This window comes from Lagopus muta, chromosome 5 (genome assembly GCF_023343835.1).
Source record: "Lagopus muta isolate bLagMut1 chromosome 5, bLagMut1 primary, whole genome shotgun sequence".
NCBI lineage: Eukaryota > Metazoa > Chordata > Aves > Galliformes > Phasianidae > Lagopus > Lagopus muta.
In genome coordinates this window covers 59,605,262-59,626,311 of record NC_064437.1, presented here as the reverse complement: position 1 = coordinate 59,626,311, position 21,050 = coordinate 59,605,262, and the positions used below count along the sequence as shown (strand labels likewise).

Below are 21,050 nucleotides of genomic sequence, written 5' to 3'. Positions count from 1 at the left end.
CTGTCTCCAGGACCTCTCAGCTTTGAAGGAAGATTCTCCATCTGTTACGTATTCACAAGAACGCAATAGAAAATGCACCCCTATAAAACTGGTAAGTGGATTTTCAAATCAACGACAGCACGTATTGCTTATCCTTTCACACTGTTCAGCCTCTCCCGCTGTTCTCTCAGAATATTCATTCTCTCTTCCTTCAACACTCTTGTGGCACGGTGTATGAGGGCACATCCTGGCAATGCACGTTTGGTCCTTACCCATTTCGCAGGAGTCAAGCCTCAGATCAGCAGTCAGGTGATGGGGTGGTTGGTTGTAGAAGATATTGTTTAAACAAGCTGTGTATTTATGCCCTGGAGTCATAAATGGGCTAGAAATGAGAAGTGCTTTCCCAGTGCTTAAATTCATTCATTGTTGTTGTTTTTGTACTTTACAAGAGATCACAATGCATGGGGCGACTGCTGAAGGGTAAGGGAGTAATTTGGTCCTTTATTACAAAAGAGCATGAACTTATTTTAGATATCTTTATTTTAACGTGGTCTGACTCCATAATAATTGACAAAGCATGAGTTGAAAATTGTTCCACTATTTTTCATGTTTTCTGACCATTTATATATATATGTACTTTACAAAACTATATGTAAACATGGTATCTATGCTGCAGTACATAAAACATCTGCAAGTACAGGAAAAGAAGGCACATCCATATTTTAATTATACAAATAAAAAGACACCACAGTCGATAAGGACGTTGTGTGTTACGTTAAATGCTTTCTTTCAAAGCTGAATTTTTTCTCTTCACAGACAGAGACCATCTACCCCAATGCTGTTCCTCTATTAGACTGTATACCTAAATCTTTGTTATCTTCAGCAAAGTTAATGGTTTTACTTCCTTTCTGAAAGTTAAATATATGTATTTGCATACATATTTACATAAAATATTTTTGTTTGAACTGCTCAAGTTGCCAGCTTACACCCAGTACGTGCTGAGACTAAATACTGAGATCCTGCAGCTTTCCTTAGCCACTCACAGTAAAGCTAGACTGCAGTTGAGATGTGAAAAATAAAATCCAAAAGATGGAATGTAAAACAGGACCTCCATGCAGTTCTTATTCCTTCTTAAGGGAAAGGAACTGCATACATTCAGACATGCTTGTTTACCCAGTGCTGTGTGTGTGTTTGGGGGCTGCGTTGTGCACAGCTGCTTAGCTGGTTAAAACTTCATTACATTGTACTGACTACATAGAGATACCCTGATACATTTGACATATTTTCTTTCTCCCAGTGTTCCACAGGCAGGCAGGTGGAGCTCACTTTGGAAAGCAGGGAAGAAGTTGCACCTTCAACAAACACAACTCCTTGCCACGTCTAAACTCTTAGCTCCAGAATCTGCTGAGTAAGTTAGAGAAGTTATTGGCAAGAGCTGAGTTCACTCTTACGAGTCTAAACAGAACATGAAGTAACGTGATGGCTTTGTGAAGCAGTGTCAATTCACATGTTTATACAGATTTATACTACACATTTAATCAAAAATATACTGTGTAATATTCAATGAAATTAAATACACAGAGGAAAACACTATACAAATTCTCTATAAAAGCTTTTTTTTTTTTCCCTCTTTATAAGGCAGTTAGCAGTTGACTTTATATCCATGGGAGATGAATAATATACCTTTGGTTTCTGACCATTCCACTATTAACTCTACAGTACAACTAAAACATACTTCTGGATGAGATGTTTCACACTGCATTTTGTACACCAAAATGTATTATATGGCTTTTAACGTTACTCATCACTTTCATACTCTTCTTCATCACCTATGGGATAGGACTGGATGTTGTTCTGAGTATACATTTTTGTTTTAACAGGGCAGTTGTGATCCATGAGTATAGCCTGAAAGAAAAGAGGTGAATGTTAGTGCTCCTGCGTAGCGCTCAGTCGTGGCTGTGATTCACTCTCTTCCACAACAGCAGAAACTAAATTGATTTTTATTACAGTAATTCAGTTTATGTGTCTTTAGATGTATGAGGAGGGATCTTGACAGCACCAGCACAGTTCTTAGCGGAGCCAGTATTTCAGCTCCTGTGTTAAATACATCTAGCTGCTTTCCCATTGCAGTAACTTAGCACTCATATTGGACCACCACAAGCTGGGTGAATGAGCCCACCTGTCTCCCTTGAGCCTCCTGCTCATGTGCTTGCTTTTCATCCAGAAGCAGCTGCAGTTGGTGAGAACAAAAGGACAAGAAGTATGGAGCTCAAGAAGAGACGTGAAGCATGAATGCTTTAGAACAGATTTCAGCCTTGGAGGGGGCTGTAGGTACAAACCAACTGCAAAGTGAACTATCTCAATTTTTACAAATAATGCTGTTTTATCAGGTAGAAATAACAAGTAATAAATGCATTATTAGCTGGAATCTCTGGGATTCTGCAGTGCAAATATGTGCATCCTAATGTAATAGGAACAACAAATCTACTGCAGGGAGCACGTAACTAAGCGTTTCTTTGTGCATCTTAGAGCTATAACGTAGCAGGGTTGTTTCAGAAATGATGCATGAGGATGAGATAGACTGTGCTGGTCCTGTTCTGGGGAGTTACAAGCAAAGATATAGAAATAAGTTTTAATTCATTTCACTGGAAAAAAAAAAAAAAACCATTAAAAAAAGGTGTTATGCTTACCATTTTCTCTTCTTTGGCAGGTGGACTTCGAAGGAAAAAGCACAGAGGAGCAAAGAGAATATCCACAATCCCTATAATCGTCATGAGCCATGGAAATCCAATTGCCTTTGCGATGGCACCACCAGCAGAGGGACCTTTTAAAATTAAACCCTTTTTCTGAATACCATAAAACTTGCAGCATTCACTTCAAATAGTAATTTTACATGCAAAAATCCTCTACTTTTCAAAGCGATTGAAAAAAAAATGTACAGTTGCATTCCCCACTTGAACCAATGAAATGAGAGGTGCTCCAAGGAGCCTTCACATCCGACATCTCAGCGTGTTTCTCTTTGTGGTGAAGAACATTATAAGCAGGAAAATGCAAGACTTACCTATTGCAAAGCCCATGCAAAAGGCAACATCAGCTATGGCGTAGACACTGCCATAGACCGACACATGGCGCAGATCCACAAGGTAACCCATGATGGGCATCATGGAGGAGTCCACCATTCCTGGTTGCGAGGGAGAGGAACAGAGATCAGGAAAACTATCCTGATTTGTACATAAACCACAGACTGAACAAGGTAGTGTAATTTTTTCTCACCAATGGCAAATCCAACTCCGAAATTGGGTGCTATGAGCCCATAGATGTTCTTAGCAAATGGTACCTGTAAATGATGTTTCAGACAGCTGATCAGGTCATGCTGCATGTGCTAATGAAATTTGTTTTGTTTTTCTAAGAGAAATTCTCAGAGCAGTTTGCACATACTTTGCACAGATGTGCAAGCTGGAATTTGGGGCTTGTGTGGGACTTCAGATAAGAGCCATTACACCACTGACACTCGCCATTACAAACAGGAGTAAAATGTTGAGTGGCATTCAAAAAAAAAAAAGATCTTTCCTCCTTTAAAAGTCATCCTTCAATGTAACTGAAACAGTAAGATTTGAAAGCACTCAGATCTGCAACCTGTTAGCTGCACTAACATTCAGTTATAACTAACATTCACTTATTCAGTGAAGTATCTGGAAGGCAGAAACTTCAGTGAAATGTCACAGTAAAGCACAATTTCCAAGATGAACACAGGGAGATTTGGATTGTTCAAATGGTCTACTTACACACAAGATGCTTATTCCCACAATGAGCATTCCTAGTAAAGCACAGAGCCACCTGAAAAGGAAGAAACATCGCTCAGAGATCAGTGGTTATAAGGCACTCGAGATGATTTGGGCTGGTTGAGAGCCACATCTGATGTGCAAACCTACACAACTGAAGGTGGAATGTGTTCCAAAAATGGTTTTGCTACTGTAGTACAACTTCTAATAACTTCCAACATCAACAAACTGCCCTGCAAACATTTGAAACGGAGCACGAACACATTGGAAGATTATTAATATTTTTTAAGGTAAGCATACCTTCCCATTTTGTGCGCAAGTATCCCAAAAAGATTAGTCCCGATAAGATAAGAGATACTGGCTGGAAGAAATGCAACGCCTGAAAAATATGAATGAGATGCTTTATCAGCAATGATTCCAGCGAGGTGTTAGGAGAAATTAATAAATGCCAGACAGCGCAGTTCCGAAGCAAACACATCTGACAAAGTCTTTGTGTGCAGCCCACAGAATCAAATATCCGGTTTGCTGCAGCAATCTCAGGACATCATCTATGAAATGCAGGAGCAGCGTGACACCTGCAAAAAAAGTGTTTGTAACTGTAGATAGTTCAAGGAAGCTCATTTTCCCCGATGGATATTTCTGGGTTTACGGCCGGGTGTAAGGATGGAGGTCAGGCCTTGCTCCCTGCAAGCACCTCAGTGCCCTGAAGTACAGGCTGCCATTGGGCCCCTGGTCAGGCATCAGCTCAAACTGAGCACCTAAAGATAAAGCATTAAAAACAAGATTTTTTTTTTTTTTTTAAGATTTAGTAGGTTTTTAATACAAATAACTAACAGCCCTATGGAAACACCGCTGGTTTAAAGGCTGGTTCCAGTGCTCGAGGCTTCCTCCTCTTCCTCACTCTCCATGAGGCTGTGGGCAGAGCCCAGACACTGGGCAATGGGGAGGAAGCCTTGGAAGGTAGTTCTGATTTACAAAGCCATGACATTGTGGTACGCAGTCAAACAATTTCTTCTGAGCGCGTGTACTCCTTGTCCCTCACCAAGGCAACACAGGCTTTCTCATTTCCTGCCTATCCATCTTCCTTCCTATCTCTCTGATATTCATAAGAAAAATCAGGAGGTAATTTTTAGCACAGCAATATCCTGCGATTGAAATCCTTATGGGTTAACAATGGTGATGCTGAGGAAACCTTTTCACCTGTGCAACTGCATCTGCTTTGCTGCAGCCTGGTGCAGCCTTTTGTACAGGTGCAGCCTGGTCATATAAGAGCAGAACTTGAAAACTGGGGGAAAATGCTGCAGGTTGGGATGTACACATGCAGTGGTAAGCTGTGGTACACTGAAGCATAGCTGCGATTTTCTGAGTTCGATTTATGCACAGTAACATTAATTGACTGAAATCAGGACCTTTGCACCTTCTTGAAATCATGCTTCAAACCACTGGATCTCAAAACTGCCTAAGATCATCATTTGCTTAAACCCATGCAGTTTGAGATATAGTTTAAGAGGCTTAAAAACTTCAATTAATGCTGACAAATCAGACAAAGCATAAGGGACTCAATTACTTATCTCACTAAGGGGTGAAAATTATTCTTAAATTGGATATTTTTCCTCTAGGAATCTCAGTTCAAATAAGAGATTTGTGAGTCTCACTTCTGTTGCATCAGTAGCACCGTACTCTAGCAATAAATCTCCAGCATGGCCCTGTGGGGCTGCTCTGCTGCTCACAGTAGCAGCACCACTGCATATAAGAGCAGCAGCATGACTGAATCAGCATGGAGACTTCCATCAGATAAATAACTGCACAAAAATGACATGCTGTACTTTACCGAGTTGCCACTTTTTGGAACACATGGTCTCCATCATCCAGATGGGTAGTGCTGGTTCAAGCATTGCAATAGCCATGTTTGCAAAGCAGATCGATCCTTTAGGAAAAGGAGAGGAGAAAAAACAAAGGTGAAAAATTAGTTATTTTGATTCTGAATAAAAAGCTGTGCAGAGAACAAGAGCTCTTAACAAAAAAACAAACACTGTGCTTCTTGCAGTCCTGTTTGTCATGCACCAAATGTTGATCAATGTTAAAAAGAACAGAACGTAAAATCACTGCACACTACCTTGTTATATATTTCAGTTCTCCCAGAAATTCTACAATAAAGGTTAAGCTATATTCATACTGTGAAGGGAGAGCAGCAAAGTCTGCAGCGAGCCTGGTGACATTTAGAAAGTTCATGAGGTCTGAATGTTCTGCAAATGATGAACTAAAATTCCCATCTTCTGGTCTTCATCTCCAGTCTCCTGAGGCGGAATTGGAGCGCTGTTGTGTAAGAGATACGGTCCATGACCTGTACCTCCATCACAGGATGAGGAAGAGGAGATATGGAGGTCTTGGTCCTAAAAATACCATCGAGCAGCCAGAGAAATACCTGTCCCCTACAAAGGGGTGCTTTGTGTACAGACCCCACTGCCAGCAGCCACAATGCCTGGGCACGGCTAGGCTCAGCTTGCCTAGCCATGTGAATTTCAAGTACTTTCAGATCTTTTTGAATCTCAGGACATTTGGTCACTCAGGTGCAAAGGACAGAAGTGCTGACTGAATCCAGCCTGCGGCTCCTCTGCCCAAGTAACAATTTTCTTTCAGCTCTGCAGCTGTAGTGCTTTGGGTTTCCTTTCATTCTTCCTCAGAAGAACCTAACTCATGTACGTGGGACATGTCCCCACTGCTCATCCTTCACAAAATGACTTTTCAGAGGAGTTTAAAAGTCACTGCTAGAACTGACAGCCTCAGATGCGTGTTCCCATTTTTCTTTCTAACATTTATAATCCCAAAGACTCCTACAAATGTCGCTTTTTGAAGCAAAAATAAAAGAAGTTTAAGTTGTCTTGAGGTCAGAGAAGTACTATTCCTCTCGGAACAGGCTCCTCATTGCGCAGTTCAAAACAAAATGAGCACGGATGTCATTCTTTGCTCGAACCTGTCAGACCACATTAGGCTGTGTATCTGTGATTGCTGCATTGAACATGCAGGCCTGTCTCTCACTCCCTTCCTGGGGCAGGCAGTAGCTGCTTGGCTCACCTTTACCCTGCAGACAAAGGGTTGCATACAATGGGAACCTTTCCACTCTGTTGCAAGGCTCCATGTCTGCAAGGAACCCCAGCCAAGCACCCAGGGGCTGCCCTGATTTGGCCAAACCCAGCCAAGCTCAAGCTCAATGCTGGAAAAACATTTCAAGCCAAACAAATTGCATCCAGAGGAGCCTACACCATTTCGACAGAGGCAGATAAGTACAAAAGGTCCTATCCCACTCTCAGCAAACTTCACAAAGTAATTAGAAGTACACATGCACGTAATACAGCTATTTCTCATTAGGACAGGAAACATCACCAGAGCTTGTCAAGGGAGTTATGTGTGTGGTGACAAAGGTACTTTGGTCTTTAGCACATGCTTCAAGAGAAAGGTGGGAGCCTGAGCTGGCAGTCTGCAAACTGAGGGTAAATCCAATAGAGACCATGCACCCTGACTGAAGCTTCCCCAGACAGGCTTGCTTGGGCTCAACATGGCTCAGCTAAAGTGAATGGAGTGCTTCAGATACATGAATCAGTCAGGAAGCACTTGTGCTTCAGAAATGCAAACCATTATGGATCGAGTGTGTGACACACACCCAGGAGATTAGATCTGAATTTATACCACAAAGTTAGTGTCCCTGAATTGAGAGCATGAAAAACACTTTAACTGTTGGCCCTTTTGCAGCAGCCCTAAGATAAAGCCATCTTTCACTTGTGGTTGACCAATAGTCCATTAGAGATGCAGTAAATTGTGTCATTTCTCAATGTAATATTCTTTTTAAAAAATAATAGTTTAAAAACAAAAAATTTTGTTCTTTGAGCTTCACATAAAAAGAAACAGGAAATGACATTGCTGCTAAACCAAGCTAGCTTGAGGCTTTCCAGCATTCCGGGAATAATGCCTGCAGTTGGTTTAAATACATGTATGTATAAATAAAGAGACCTGGTACCTGCTGCAATGATGATATACGGGTCCTTCATAAGTGTCAGTAATGGTGTCCCCTTCTGACTCTGTGAAACAAATGAAAACTTGGCATTAGGAAAGACAAAATGTCAGCTGTGGCTAACAGCATTTTACTACAATACTTACTTCTGCCTGTGCTCTGGACGGCTGCAGAACAAATAATTGAACAGCTGTGGAAAGAAACCAATACTGTAACACTGCTCGAAGAGGAGGGTTAGCAGCTAATGCAGTGTGCTACAGACATACGGGGTCGTATGGACTCTGTGGGTACTGACCTCCATCAAACAGAGCCAGAGCTGCCAGCACGAGGAACGGAGAGCTCTTCCCCACAAACTCATACATGATGCTCCCAAAGGGTGGGCCCACTGCGGGGGGAAGGAAGGAGTCTGGGGTGAGGCCACGTTTCTGATCCTGAACAAGTGTCATCTGCAAGCATTTGGGCTGCTGGCACGCCGGGGCCAAAAGGCTCCATTTGAAAAACCCACAGATCTCATTATGTGATTATGGAAACCGTATTCTTCACACCCCAAAATATTCTTCCATTTAAACAAAACTTCAGCATCACGGAAATTACTGTCTGACTTTTATCTGCCTAAGATACGCTTCTGTGTAAGAAACAGTTCTTGCCATGAATCGTGAATCTAATCTGGAGATGGCATGATAACATGGCACTTGATGAGACCTTCCCATGTTTCAGTAGATCACAGGTGGGAACTCTATGGCTTCCCTTGGTGGCAGAGCCTGACACTGACCTAATACTCCCATAGCAAGGCCTCCCAGTGCAATTCCCATCGCGTTGCCTCTCTCTTCATCGTCTGTGTATACACTGGCAAGCATACCCATCCCTAAATCATAAACAAAACAAAGTGTAAATTAGGCGGCTGTGTCTTACAATTTATTGTCATCATTTTCTAGCCCTACTGAACATTAGTCAAAGGAAACATTAGGTAACTCTATACACAAATATACATACATATATATATCCATGTACACACACACTTATATGAGTGTCTATGTCCCCTCCTCATGGAGTTTGCCTTGAAGCAGAAGAGAGTTTGGCATACGTAGATGCTCCCCATATCATGTTCTATTACACCGTATCAATCAAATAAATTAGTGATGCCCTGATTTGCTGGATTCTTCGTCCTTCCCTTTGCTCCAGAGCGTTTAGATGATGCTTTTCAACCAGACACAACCAAGCTGCTACAAGTGTTCAGTTTTTTATCAGCACACAAATCTGGTACCTGGCATGAGGTCTGGTGCCCACTGACAGCTGTACCCAGGTCATTGCAAGCTGTGCTCTCAGCATAAAGGATCATGAGTGTTTCAAGAGCATCCAAAATTAAAGGGTGCTTTTGACCTTTATCTTCACTGTCCTCTCTTCTGCTCATCTAATGATGAGCCTTCGTTTCACAGAAGGAAACGTGAAGCCTAATTCATTTGTTTTTGTGAAGCTCAGAGTGTGAATGTCACTCAGAGGTGAATGCTAAAGGAGGGTTCTTATAGAAATTATTACTTTTTTTTAATTACTTCTTTTATTACTTTTCAAATCAAGACTCTAATTGACTAAGCAAATAAGGTCCACAGCTACACAGTGAGCCAGAAAGAGGTAACAGAGCATTGCATGAGTGATCACTGAGTAAATACCAGCCATCGTGTGCACCATGAGCAGAGGTCCTGAATGAATGTGCTTACTGGAACCTGTGGCTGACTTAAATTGCTCACATGAGATGCTGGGAAGCAAGTTAGAGAGTGCTATCAGAATTGACAACAAATTTGTGCAGATTCAGAGAACTATTCTGGAAAAGAGTAGGATGCAATACAAAGCTGATGAAGGTTTATGCTTCGATAGGAATAAATCTGCAGAGATACAGGGTGGATACTGCACACAGTGCTGCAGCCCAGCGAATAGCACAGGGAATGAACAAAGGATTAGAAAAAACCAGTGAGGAACCTCTGCGTCCCTTTGGATTTAAAACCAGAGAGGAGAAACCAACTCACAACGTGGTATGGCCTTGAAAGTTAAACAAGCTTTCAAGAGGAGTTTTCAGGGGAATTCTTCCTGAGGAAGCTCTGTTTACCTCCCTTCTCAAGCTAAATTTGTATTCATGAACAAAACAAAAAAAATTTCCTTTAGATTTCATTCTAGAAATGATTGAATAGTTTGGAATGAAAACCCATCCTCCATTTCACCTCTTCATTTTAAAAAAGTAAATAGATCTGACATTGGACATCTAGCACAGGCGACCTGTGGGCTGAATTAGAAGACATTGGCAACAACGCTTTGTAACAGGAATTTCAGATGCAGGCAGAGGAACAATCCCCACGGTGATCCGTAGCAACATAAGTTCCTGGTGACCTTTGAAAGGGCTGAAAATGAATTTAAAATATTGAAGGCACACATGCAGAAACCCCAGAGAGCATACCTCACCTAGCACTCTGCCTTACTGCAGCCCAAACACCAACGAGTCTGAGAAGACATTGGGTTTTGAGCTACTGCGTAGGAAAGGGGCAGAATGTCTTTTGAAGTGAAATAGATATAATTTGAGTAAGTCTGTGTGATTATTGAAACCACAGAAAAAGAAATAAAATGCACCACAATTAAGAAATGACTTCTACTGAAACCTCTGGGATCTGTGAGCTCTATTTTATTCCCCTGTACGCTCTCTTACCTGCCACTGAAGAACAAGAAGAACCCACCCCTTGAAGGGACCTTGCAATGAACAGCAATGTGTAGCTTCCTGAGAAGGCAAACACTACAGAAAAGACAGAGGCAAATTTTGAAAATTAGGTTAACTCTAACTAGGTTAAAAAGTTAGATTTCTTTAAACCGTAATAGAAAACTTCGTGCCATTTAGTCAGGTGTTTACTGTGCCTTGTGTCACTTTCAATGCTAATTACATTATTATCTCTTATTGCATTTGGAGGTGTCAGTGTTGAATTGTTCTCAGGTGTCTGAGCCTTCTGGTAACACAGAATACGAGCACCCAAGTCGTTTTAACTAATTACTGGGGATCTGATTGCACCCTGCTCTGATTCAGCTGCACACAGAGGTAATAAGACCTTTCTTTCCAGCCTTTATTTAAGCCTGCCCAACCTAAACCTCTGTGCACTTAGGGAAAGCAAGAGCTAAGAGAAGCCCCCCAGGCTTAAAGCAGTGTTTCTTCCAATGAGCAGACAAACTGTGAGATTTTTGCAGTGGTGTTCCACACTTGGTGCTGTGCAATGCATCTGGCCAGAAATTGGAATTACTACTCTTATCCCCAACCAGAATCTGTCTGATGATCCAAAAATCCAGAGCTGTCAGAATCTACCATCAGGTAATCTTTTTCCATCACTTTGCTCTCCTTGCTGTCAGAAATACTGTCCTAATATTTAATGAATTTTTTCCTTTATATTGTTTCTTTTTTTTTTTTTTTTTTTTTAACATGTTGTGGATGTGGGAAACTTAATTCCCATCCCTTTCTTTGCGATGCACTCTGATACATCTTCAATCTGTCTTCTGAAACAAGCTCAGTTTTTAATAATTCCTCACAGGCTTCCAAGGATCCTTTGTACTCTTTCCCTCTGGATCACATCTTGAAATACCACCCCAAAAGTGAACGTAAACCAGCAGCTGAGGCCTTATCAGTGCCATTTGCAGTGGACACGTTATCTCAGCTGACTTGTAAGCTATGCTCCTGTTTGCACATCCTATGGTGATGCCAAGCAATGCTATGATACTGTTGACTTTTATATTCTATTCTTGGGCCTCACATTCTCTTTCTGATAAGGCCCTGTGATTCATAGTTGTCAGGGATCCTGAAAAATAGCCCTCATGACTGAAAACTCTATCAGTTTAAGAGTGTGTGAGCACTGCTCAGACCATGGGAAGCTGAGAGGTAGGTTGAGCCAAGAAAAGGACCAGCTGAAGGGGCATGGAAGGCAGTGAATTCCTTTGAGAGGTCCATAAAAGCATGCTTGTCAAATCTCTATAGCAGCCACTCTTACACTTTTTCTTAGACCCAGTTCCTCTACATCAACAACAGGAATTCCTAGGGATAGCTGTTGTAGATCACTTGTTTAAAAGTTACACCTGAACTACACCAAATAGGAAGTGGATACTTACTGATTGTTGACACAAACATGATGCAGAAGCCAGCAAACAAGGGAATCTGGTAGCCTATTCTAGAGAAAAAAAAAAAAAAAAGTTCACATCTTTGGAACTGTCTCACTAATAGTTGCAGTTAGATTTTCCCAGATGAGGACGTTGGCAATTCAGGCAATCGTACACACGTGAAGGATGCAAAAACCCAACTTGTGGTTTCTCTGCAGCTTTTGAACTATTTACGGTGGACCATATGATCAAATTGCTCCACGTTACAAATGCTTTCTCATTTGCTAAAGCAGGATTTTTATCTGAAATCCCTGAAAGAAGTCCTTCTCTCATTGGAATGTAGCTTTCCAGTAACGTGATGATACTGGACTTTACATGGGCAGTACTGGTTATGTTATGGAAATTATGGAAGAGCCTACAGCAGCCCTCTTCATTTCTAGTGATAATAATAGCTCTGCAATAGGAGCATAATCATTCTGAGCTTCTGTTAGTTTGTTGATATAACTGTTATACAAGTAAGGGCTGTATGGGCTGACACAGAACAGGACAAAGAGAGTTTCCCCACAGTTACTTTGATTTTTTAATCTTTAACTTAAAGAAAGCACTGATATAAATATAGAATAAAAAATCCTGCAGGTACAGTTACTGCTGTTGGTGAATGATAGCATCTTTCTCTGGGTATGATGAATGCAAAAATTGAATGTCCCTATTCCTTCTTCCATCACAGAGGGGTGTTTTGTGTGTCAAAGCCAACTCAGAGGTTTGTAGGTTGGACACTGTGGACAAGAAGTCTGAGTACTGTAAAGAAATCAAACAATTTGACTTGCCACAAGGAGTGTGAGACTGCAATTCAGAACTCCTACAATTACATGAAATTGAAATCAGTTATTTGCTTGAAGACAAACGCCATCTGAAGTGATTGCCATATCCATTTTCTATCAGCAGATTAAGAGACATTAGCCATGAGATCTTCCATAAGCATTAATGAGCTAAATAAATGGAAGGGCTATCATAGTCTTGTAACCTTAACTGAAGGACCAGTCTCCATCCAGTTGAAACAAATTCCACCTCTTTCAATTGGCTTCCTACATTTGGAAAGAGTCTTACCTATTGATAGTTGTAAGAAAACAAGCATTTTGGATGTCACTTTGAATGCTTAGTAAAAGCCTGTTGGAACTTTGATCTTAGTTTTTGCAGCTGTGGATTTTATTCCTCCTTTATCTTGGATGTAGTCACTAGGTGTGAAGCAATACACAGCAGAGGATCATGGAGACAGAACTAGAGCAGAACTTGCTCTTGCAACCCAGCAGACCGTGATGCTTTATTGCACGTGTTTAGGTCTAACACATAACTTTCCTTTCGGGCGGAGAATCATCTCAGAACCAGACTGTGTGGGCATAGCTAGTTCTTTTAGCCAAAATCTGTATTACCTGTGGCCCACCATACAAGCTGTGAAGGTATAAATGTCAGCAGAATGTGCTGAATCAAGCAAAAAATCATAATCCTCTGAAAAGGTCAGAACTGTCTAGAACTCCCCCTTTCCCCCCCAGTCTGGAGGTGATGTGCTGCGCTGCTCAAGGTTGTTGAGCCTCCAGAAGTCATTCTTATTCTTGTTCAGGTTCTTACCCACTTGCAGCTGACAGAGAGATATGCAGATTGCCTTTCCTGCATAATCTTAGCGAGTCCTGCCTCCTCCTAACATAGCATAGTGTTAATTAGTGTGTGACCACAAATCTCAGCTGCAGTCCCTGGTCTGTCCAACAGAGAGAACAGACTGGCATTACCCCATCAGCCAGGTGTTTTAAGGATTGTGTCCCCTGGCCCATTCTGCTTTTGCCATGGCACGGCTCCACTCCAACAAGATTTGCCTTGTCTCCTTTTTCCTTGCTGTCATGCCTTAATAAGTCCATTTTCATAGGTGCTCCTAACAAAACACTGCATGAGAATCTGCATTAGCCCCAGGTTGAGCACATTTCAGGGAGGCCACCTGCAGTTGCTCTCCCCATAGGCGTCTCTGACTCCTGAAAAAACAGAGCCACCAATTACAGCAGGGAGAGGAAAGGCTGCTGGTGACAAAGAGTACCTAAACTACTCGCCTTGGTGCCACCTTGGCCCCAGACAGCAGAATTGTTTGGAAGTGGATTATGTTCATTAACAAGGTTACACCACAATGAGAAAACCACTTGACAGTTTTTGTACTGCAGGCAAATAAAGGTTACACTGACCAGGTTAGCAGCTGTGGAACATTAGAGCCTAATTGCCTATCCATTAAGGACTGCAAGTCTACTGACTTTAATATTGTGACTGCTTAGTGATATGGGTACCAAGGGCCAGCATTCTGGCCATTGACTTCACCCCTGTGCAGGCTGGGGAGGATCTGTAGTAAGAACAGTATTTTCCTCAAGATCTCCATCCCAATGCTCTAAGTTGGGCAGGCAGCGGGGCTCTGGCCGGCTGGGATGGGTGCTCAGGCATTTCAGTCACCTACTGAAAACCCAAAGGAAAGCTTACATAGGAACTGAGCTGTAAATAAGGAGTTCTAAATGTTTTTTTGTTTCTCTGCCTCTCTCTTTTTATGCATCATAAATATCTCGTGGTTCACACCATGCTCTCATACATGCAAAGCTCACATCTATAGTCAGGCTGGCTGTAAAAACTATCATGCAAACACCTGTTCATTTGTTGATGAAATTTGAAGCCATGTATGGATAAGCATAAAGTTCAAACTATGTATTTTTTCAGGCTGGAAGATGAGGGGAGAGAGCTGCATGGCAGCTGATGCTCGCTCTCATTGACACTAGTGAGTGGTGGTGCCAGCACAACTGGGCTCTCAGACTAATTCACAGCAAGGAGCAGTGCTTTGGAAAAAATAATGGAGTGAATCAGACATAAGAAGCTGGTGCCCAATTTCTTCTTTGGAAGGATTAGGAAAAGCCTTCAAACTCCCCTTGACTGCATGTCCTGCGCACAGAGTGCTCTGTAGCAAGTGCTGTGCTGTCTGTATGGTTTCTCATCTGTTACACTACAAGCAAAAGCCAAACGTGCACCTGAGCAAAAAAAAATCTCAGTGCTGCTATGGGAGGTGTGTTGTTCATATGCTGTGGCAAAGCCATTGCTCTGGTGTTCTGTTTGCTAGGACTTCCACCAGGGCTGTGAGCGAAGGGAAGCCGGTGGTGCATCTTGAGTTGCAAACCAGTTCATGAAGACAGGTGTGTGATGTGTCTCATGTTCCTTCAAAAGAGATCAGCTTTAAATAAGAAACGTTTTTAGCTTGCTTCTAGACTTAAATTAATTTCCAAAGTTACTGTCTAAAATCTTGAGTTCTAGTTGTTTTACAAAACGATGGAACACCCTGTTGCATCCTTATACAAACTCAAGCACTCAAAGCCAGTACATATTTAAAGCCAATAATTCTATGCTTGTTTAAAACTCTCAACCATTCCTAAAGAATTATATTTAAATGAAAAATAAAAGCTATGAGTATGGTTTAGTTCTTAATTGAAGCTTACACCTTAACAGGCTGTGCACAGTAGTTTTTAAACAAAGAAACCCATCCTCCTTAAGCTGTTCTAGTTTGCTTAAATTTTGCCATAACAGTGATCATTTAACAGCTTATCAGTGGTAGAGTCTTTATATTGATAACTCATATCTTCTGTTGCATTGATAGTAGTTTTCAGACTTCCTTTCAAACGAACAAAAACACTGTTCTTAGGAAATGTTTTGTTGTTTTTGTTTTTGGTTTTTTTTGCCAATGGCTCCAACACTTAATTGATAAATACATAAACTGATATTTTTCACTAAATGTTTCTCAGAATAAAGGCAGACGCTGCTACCAAGACCCGAACTACACACGAAAGAAAACCAATAATCCTTAAATCTAATTTAGGGGCAGTTTGCCATGAGGACACTGCCACGTGTGGCTGAGTGCTCTCCTTACTTCTCCTTTTCCCACTTTCTGGGCACTGAGCCTGCAGATCCTGCCACTGGGAGGGAATTTTCATCCCCATGCACAAACCTACGGGATGGTTACATCCTGGCTGTAGGGCTGCCAGCATCAGTGCTTTCACCAGGGCAGCACTGACAGTGGTGCCACCAGTGTCAACATGTGAACATGTTGGATGAAGGAGGACACCCAAGAACATCTACCTCACTGCCAGCTCTAAGATCTGTGGGAGATTCCAGCCTCTGGCCCCAGCACAGGGGCATCAGGGTGGTTGTTCCCTTTTGCAGAGATCCTATCTACAGCATGATGTGACTGCACTAATGAAAGAGCCACCAGCCATGTGGGGTGTGTTCCTTCATTTTCCCAAGTTTGGCAGTTTGTAGACAATACGGTACAAACAGCAAAATCCAGAGAAAATAAATACAAATAGGGCCATAACGCAGGCACTTGGTAAAACCTAGATACCTATAGAACTATTATGAAAATATGATTTGATTTCATACTGCTTTGATTGTGGAAGAGCTGTCATGTCCTCACAAAGCAATATAGGAAATCTAGATCTGCTCCTTACATTGCAGCTGTGTTTGCATAGAAGTTATATTGTAATGGCAAATTGTTTTGGAGGGAATATAGAAGGAGGTTTGGAGAAAACAAATAGAAATGAAGGTATCTATCTAATATAAAACTTTTGTGTCTATATCTGTCCCACAGATTTAATACAGCTGTGGAATTCCGAACATTCTGAGTCAAACCTCTGCTCATCACTCAGTTGGATGTTTCTCTCAAGATGGCATTAAATACTCAGTTCAGCCATCACACAATATATGTAACATGCCAAATCCAAAAAAGGAGTTTGATTTCAAAAACCTGAAATATTTCACCTTAAAGAATGTTGGTTTGGTTATGGTCACCAATGATAAGTGTAAAACTACAACAACTTAAAAGTGTTTTCAATTGAGGAAGTGGAACATTTTCTCCTGCGTATTGTTTTCTGATAGGAAAATATCTTCATTATGGGAATAGCTTAAAGAAGAGAAATGGGAAAATTAGTGACCTAACTAAACATAATTTGGAGCTTATTCCCTACAGAGATTAACATCTCTGTCTAGAAGAACTGTAGCTTCTTCACGGAAATCAATCATACAGAATGCTAACAATAAAATAAAATAAATTATTAACATAAGACATTTAAATGATATTACAAATACTTTTTAATCTCCATGTAGATGTATTCAATGCTTGGATTATTTTCTGTTGTTGTGGGTTATTTTAAAGCCACTGATATTGGTGCTTACAACACTGATCCTGCTCAGATAGATATTCTGTAACTTACTGTATAATTATTGTTTTAGATTTAGAAAAAAATATATATTTTTTTTTAATTTCATTTCACAGAACCACAGAACGGCCCAGGTTGGAAGGGACCTCAAGGATCATGAATCTCCAACCCCCCTGCCACATGCAGGCCTCCAACCTTTCCATTTAATACCAGACCAGGCTGCCCAGGGCCCCATCCAACCTGGCCTTGAACACCTCCAGGGACGGGGCATCCACAGCCTCTCTGGGCAGCTGTTCCAGCACCTCACCACTCTCAGAGGAAAGAACTTCCCCCTGACATCCAACCTAAATCTTCCCTCTCTCAACTTAAAACCATTTCCCCTTGTCCTGCAGTTATCTATCCTTTCAAGGAGTTGATTCCCCTGCTGTTTGTAGGCTCCCTTTAGGTACTGAAAGGCTGCAATGAGGTCACCCTGCAGCCTTCTTTTCTCCAGGCTGAACTAGCCCAACATACTGTCTAAACAGTATGGACAGTAACACACTGTCCAAACATTTTGTTCAAGCTACCATCTATATGCAGGGATTCAGAGATGACAGTCTGAAGGTTGGACTGGATCCTGCACTGGTGTCATCCTGATCCACTGAGCTCAGAGAGGAGCATGGCCTTGGCGGGGCTTGGCAGACATGGAGGTCAATGAGAGCTTCATAGAATCATTAATGTTGGAAAAGACCACTAAGATCATTGAGTCCAACCACCAACCCATAACCTCCATGCTCACTAATATCCCTCAGAGCCACATTTGCCCTGTACTTGGAAACCTGCAGGGATGATGGCTCCACTGCTTTGCACTTTTGCACTGCTTTGCTTTGCTTTTTAGCTCAGGTGAATTGGAACCACAACACCCACAGTACAGTGGGTCTGTGGGAGGCAGGGGTGGACCTGAACCCTGCCCGTGGTTCCAATATCCCAACTGCTATGTATAGGAGTAATAGAAGTATCATCTGTACATAGGGCTGAATTCTTCCAACTAGGAGCTGTAGGATCTTGTGGCCCTGTGTAACTGCACTGAAGAAATTTCAACACCTCTTCTGCAAAAGTTTCTATAAAAACCTGAGGACTCAGGAGCTGGAGAAAAAGAAAAGTGCATAACACTGTCAAAGGGCCCATGTGCTTCCCGATTTATTTTTGAAATGATGCAGGCTGTTAGGAGGTGCAATTATCGGATGCATTTAGCTAAAATATTCCTCTAGATAAAGTGAGAAGAGCAGTAAGTCAGGGCCACAACCGACTTAAAACTACTTTGAAACCCTCGCCCAGACCTTAAACAGTGATGGATGCTGAATCACATGAGCACTGTTTGCCTCACCTGTTTGTCAGCGGCCCTATGAAGGGGTTGGTGATCAGCTGCACTGTGGCTTTGGAAGCAAACAATAACCCGACTTGAACGTTCTCATTCAGCAGGTCCTTATCTTCCTTCGGGCAGTCCGGAGGCGCAGCGGTCGCATTTACCATCATCGGTGCTGTCTGAGTGTGCTGCAGCTCTCCGGGTGCTGCCTTATCAGACTCATTTCCAGTAAGCACCATCGAGTGGTCATAGTAGGAGAAGATGCTCTGAAAACTGTCCGCTGTCGTTGCAATGACGTTAGGCTTAGGAGTCTGGATTTCTGTTGCATTTTTCTCATGTTTGATGCTGTAAAGGTAACTGGGAATTATTGGCACTGGAAAAACAAATAGAATATATTGGCATCTTACTATCAGGTTATGCGTAAAATGGAATCACCAAATTTTCTTCTTGATTAGGAAACACAAAGCTTTCCTACAGGAAACAGCAGTAAGGATTTCAAAAGGGTGAAACTGAACTAAAACAGAGCATTGCTCATGGGAGAAATTACACTCCTAATTGCAATGTAAAGCATAAAGCTCTTTCACATTAGTGTTTATTTTTTGCCAGGTTTTGTAATTATGAATTATTCTAGACAGACATCTTTCAGAAAGAAAAATATGAGAAGTACCAAAACCCGTCTCTGAACAGACTCCTTGTTGCATGAGTGTTTAAATCCCTTTATTACTGTGGAAGCACAAAAGATGAGAAAAGCATTGCAACTATTGTTAAATCAAAATACTAAAAAATAATTAAATGCCTGAGTAAAATAAGCCTCAAAAATTGTAAGTAATGGTCACAAGAAGGGAAACCATCATCATAACACTTTTGCGTTAAGCAGTCAGTACCAAAGCATTGATGCTTACACGTTTCACGTTAAACATAACATTGAAAAGATCACCCAGAAGGGACCTGCTTGATGTGCTTTAGGATCGTAGCTGTGTTCGAATTGCATTCACTGAAATAACTGTAGGGGCTTCTTGCACACATATATTAATGAATGCATAATGAAATGCCTAAAAACTTCATAACAAAGAATGTTCATGCAGAAAGAACATCCAGAACGGACTTGCTAAAAGCAGATGTGAAGTTTTGGTTAAAGTCTGCATGGTGGCATCAGCCTCACACCGAGGAGCAGGGTGCAGGAGTGGCACTGCAGCTGGGGGTGGGCTGGGCACTGCCTGCAGCCCGCTGTGCTGCAAGCCACAACCCCGGGAGCTTCTCCCAACCCTTTTGAAAGTCTACATAAATACAGACCTGTGAATCTGAGAGCTTATACAGCTACCAATGGAAAGTGTTCAAGCACTTTATCTGAGCAGGTTCCTGAATCTGGGCGCTGTGTTACTCGAAGCCAGTAACAGTTGCATCTTCAGCTTTCATCAGAACTCGGATTGTTTCGTTCCGACATCTCCTAGAAGTGCTTTTTGTAGAACCCACTCCGATAGCTTTCGTGTTAACCTATCATTTCATGAGCAGTGCTGGGGAAAGGAGAGCTATCACAAGGAAGCAGTAAGCCCAGTGTTATCTCGCCTGTTGTTTCAGTTGCATGACCACAGGAGGAAAAAAAAAGATGCTGAGCTAAAAATACGGCCATCATTCTATGAAGAAGTAGTGGATTTTGGTAGGGAAAAAAAAAAAAAGAAAAAAAAAAAAAGAATATATATAAAAAGATCTTTGTATGCAACTCCTCACCCTGCAACTAACAGAGAAATAAAGTGTATGGCAGTGTTTGCAGCACCTGGAACACCGGCCGTGTATTTTAAAAATCACTGTGTGGATCGAGAGCGTTAAATCATCACTCGGGGAGCACATCTGTCACCGGAGATTATTTCTGGCACCAGAGAGAGGAGAAAAGGAAAAGAAAAAAAAAAGCAAACAAACAAACCCCGCACCGCCACCGTCCACCTACCGACCACGGTGAGCAGCATGTTGTCCAGCAGCAGGGCGATGAAGACGATGAGGAGGATGAGCTTTCTGGACTGCCGGCCCTCCCGCAGCCAGCGCAGGCTGAGCTCGCCCCACGCCATGCTGCGGGGCACGGCGGGTGCGGGGGGCTGCGGGCAGAGCCACTGCCCGCCCCGAGAGTCCCGAACGCTGCCGGGAGCGGAGAGCGGCAGGAGGAGGAGGAGGAGGAGGAGGAGGAGGATGCTGTCGGGGCAGAGGAGGAGGAGGAGGGGGAAGGAGAAGGAGGAGGAGGACGAACTGCCGGCCCCTCCCCGGCCTCAGCGCAAGCTCTGAGTGCCTTGGAAGGTGAGCCCCAACAGGTACGTAGGGAGCAAAGGCAGCGTTCCAGGCTGAACCTAAAAGGGTGTCCAGGTCGGGATGGTGCTGCTGGCACCCACGTAGGGGATTTGAAGCTTTTGGTGTTTCAGTCATTCTCCCAGCTGGAGCGCATGGGTTTCACGCCCAACCTGCGGTGCTATTTGTAGTTATTGCTCATTTCTTTATAATCTCTATTAGAAAACAAACTGGCTGTACAACAGATCAGCAATTGAGCTGATAAAGAAGCACCTCCCCTACGAGGACAGGCTGGGAGATATGGAGCTCTTCAGCCTGGAGAA

At 42.3% G+C, this 21,050-nt stretch overlaps 1 protein-coding gene across 1 annotated transcript; it reads right to left on the bottom strand.

Annotated features, from left to right (window-relative positions):
• Positions 1 to 132: 132 nt before the first annotated feature.
• SLC18A2 (solute carrier family 18 member A2) lies at positions 133 to 20,634 on the bottom strand. The gene is made up of 15 exons (XM_048945382.1): positions 20,399 to 20,634; positions 18,475 to 18,826; positions 11,899 to 11,957; positions 10,463 to 10,546; positions 8,543 to 8,635; positions 8,066 to 8,155; positions 7,917 to 7,960; positions 7,777 to 7,837; positions 5,593 to 5,688; positions 4,062 to 4,140; positions 3,765 to 3,816; positions 3,253 to 3,316; positions 3,041 to 3,160; positions 2,670 to 2,803; positions 133 to 1,884 (listed from the first exon to the last, which is right to left on the bottom strand). Exons 1-15 carry the CDS (start codon positions 20,514 to 20,516, stop codon positions 1,777 to 1,779), a joined length of 1,554 nt encoding a protein of 517 aa, XP_048801339.1. The 5' UTR covers positions 20,517 to 20,634; the 3' UTR covers positions 133 to 1,776.
• Positions 20,635 to 21,050: the final 416 nt, after the last annotated feature.

Coding starts and splice junctions, on each gene's coding strand:
- SLC18A2 (XM_048945382.1), bottom strand. CDS start 20,516: ATGGCGTGGGGCGAGCTCAGCCTGCGCTGGCTGCGGGAGGGCCGGCAG. Junction 7,838..7,916: donor CGTCCAGAGCACAGGCAGAA/GTAAGTATTGTA, acceptor TTTGTTTCACAG/AGTCAGAAGGGGACACCATT. Junction 3,161..3,252: donor CGGAGTTGGATTTGCCATTG/GTGAGAAAAAAT, acceptor CCTCGCAACCAG/GAATGGTGGACTCCTCCATG.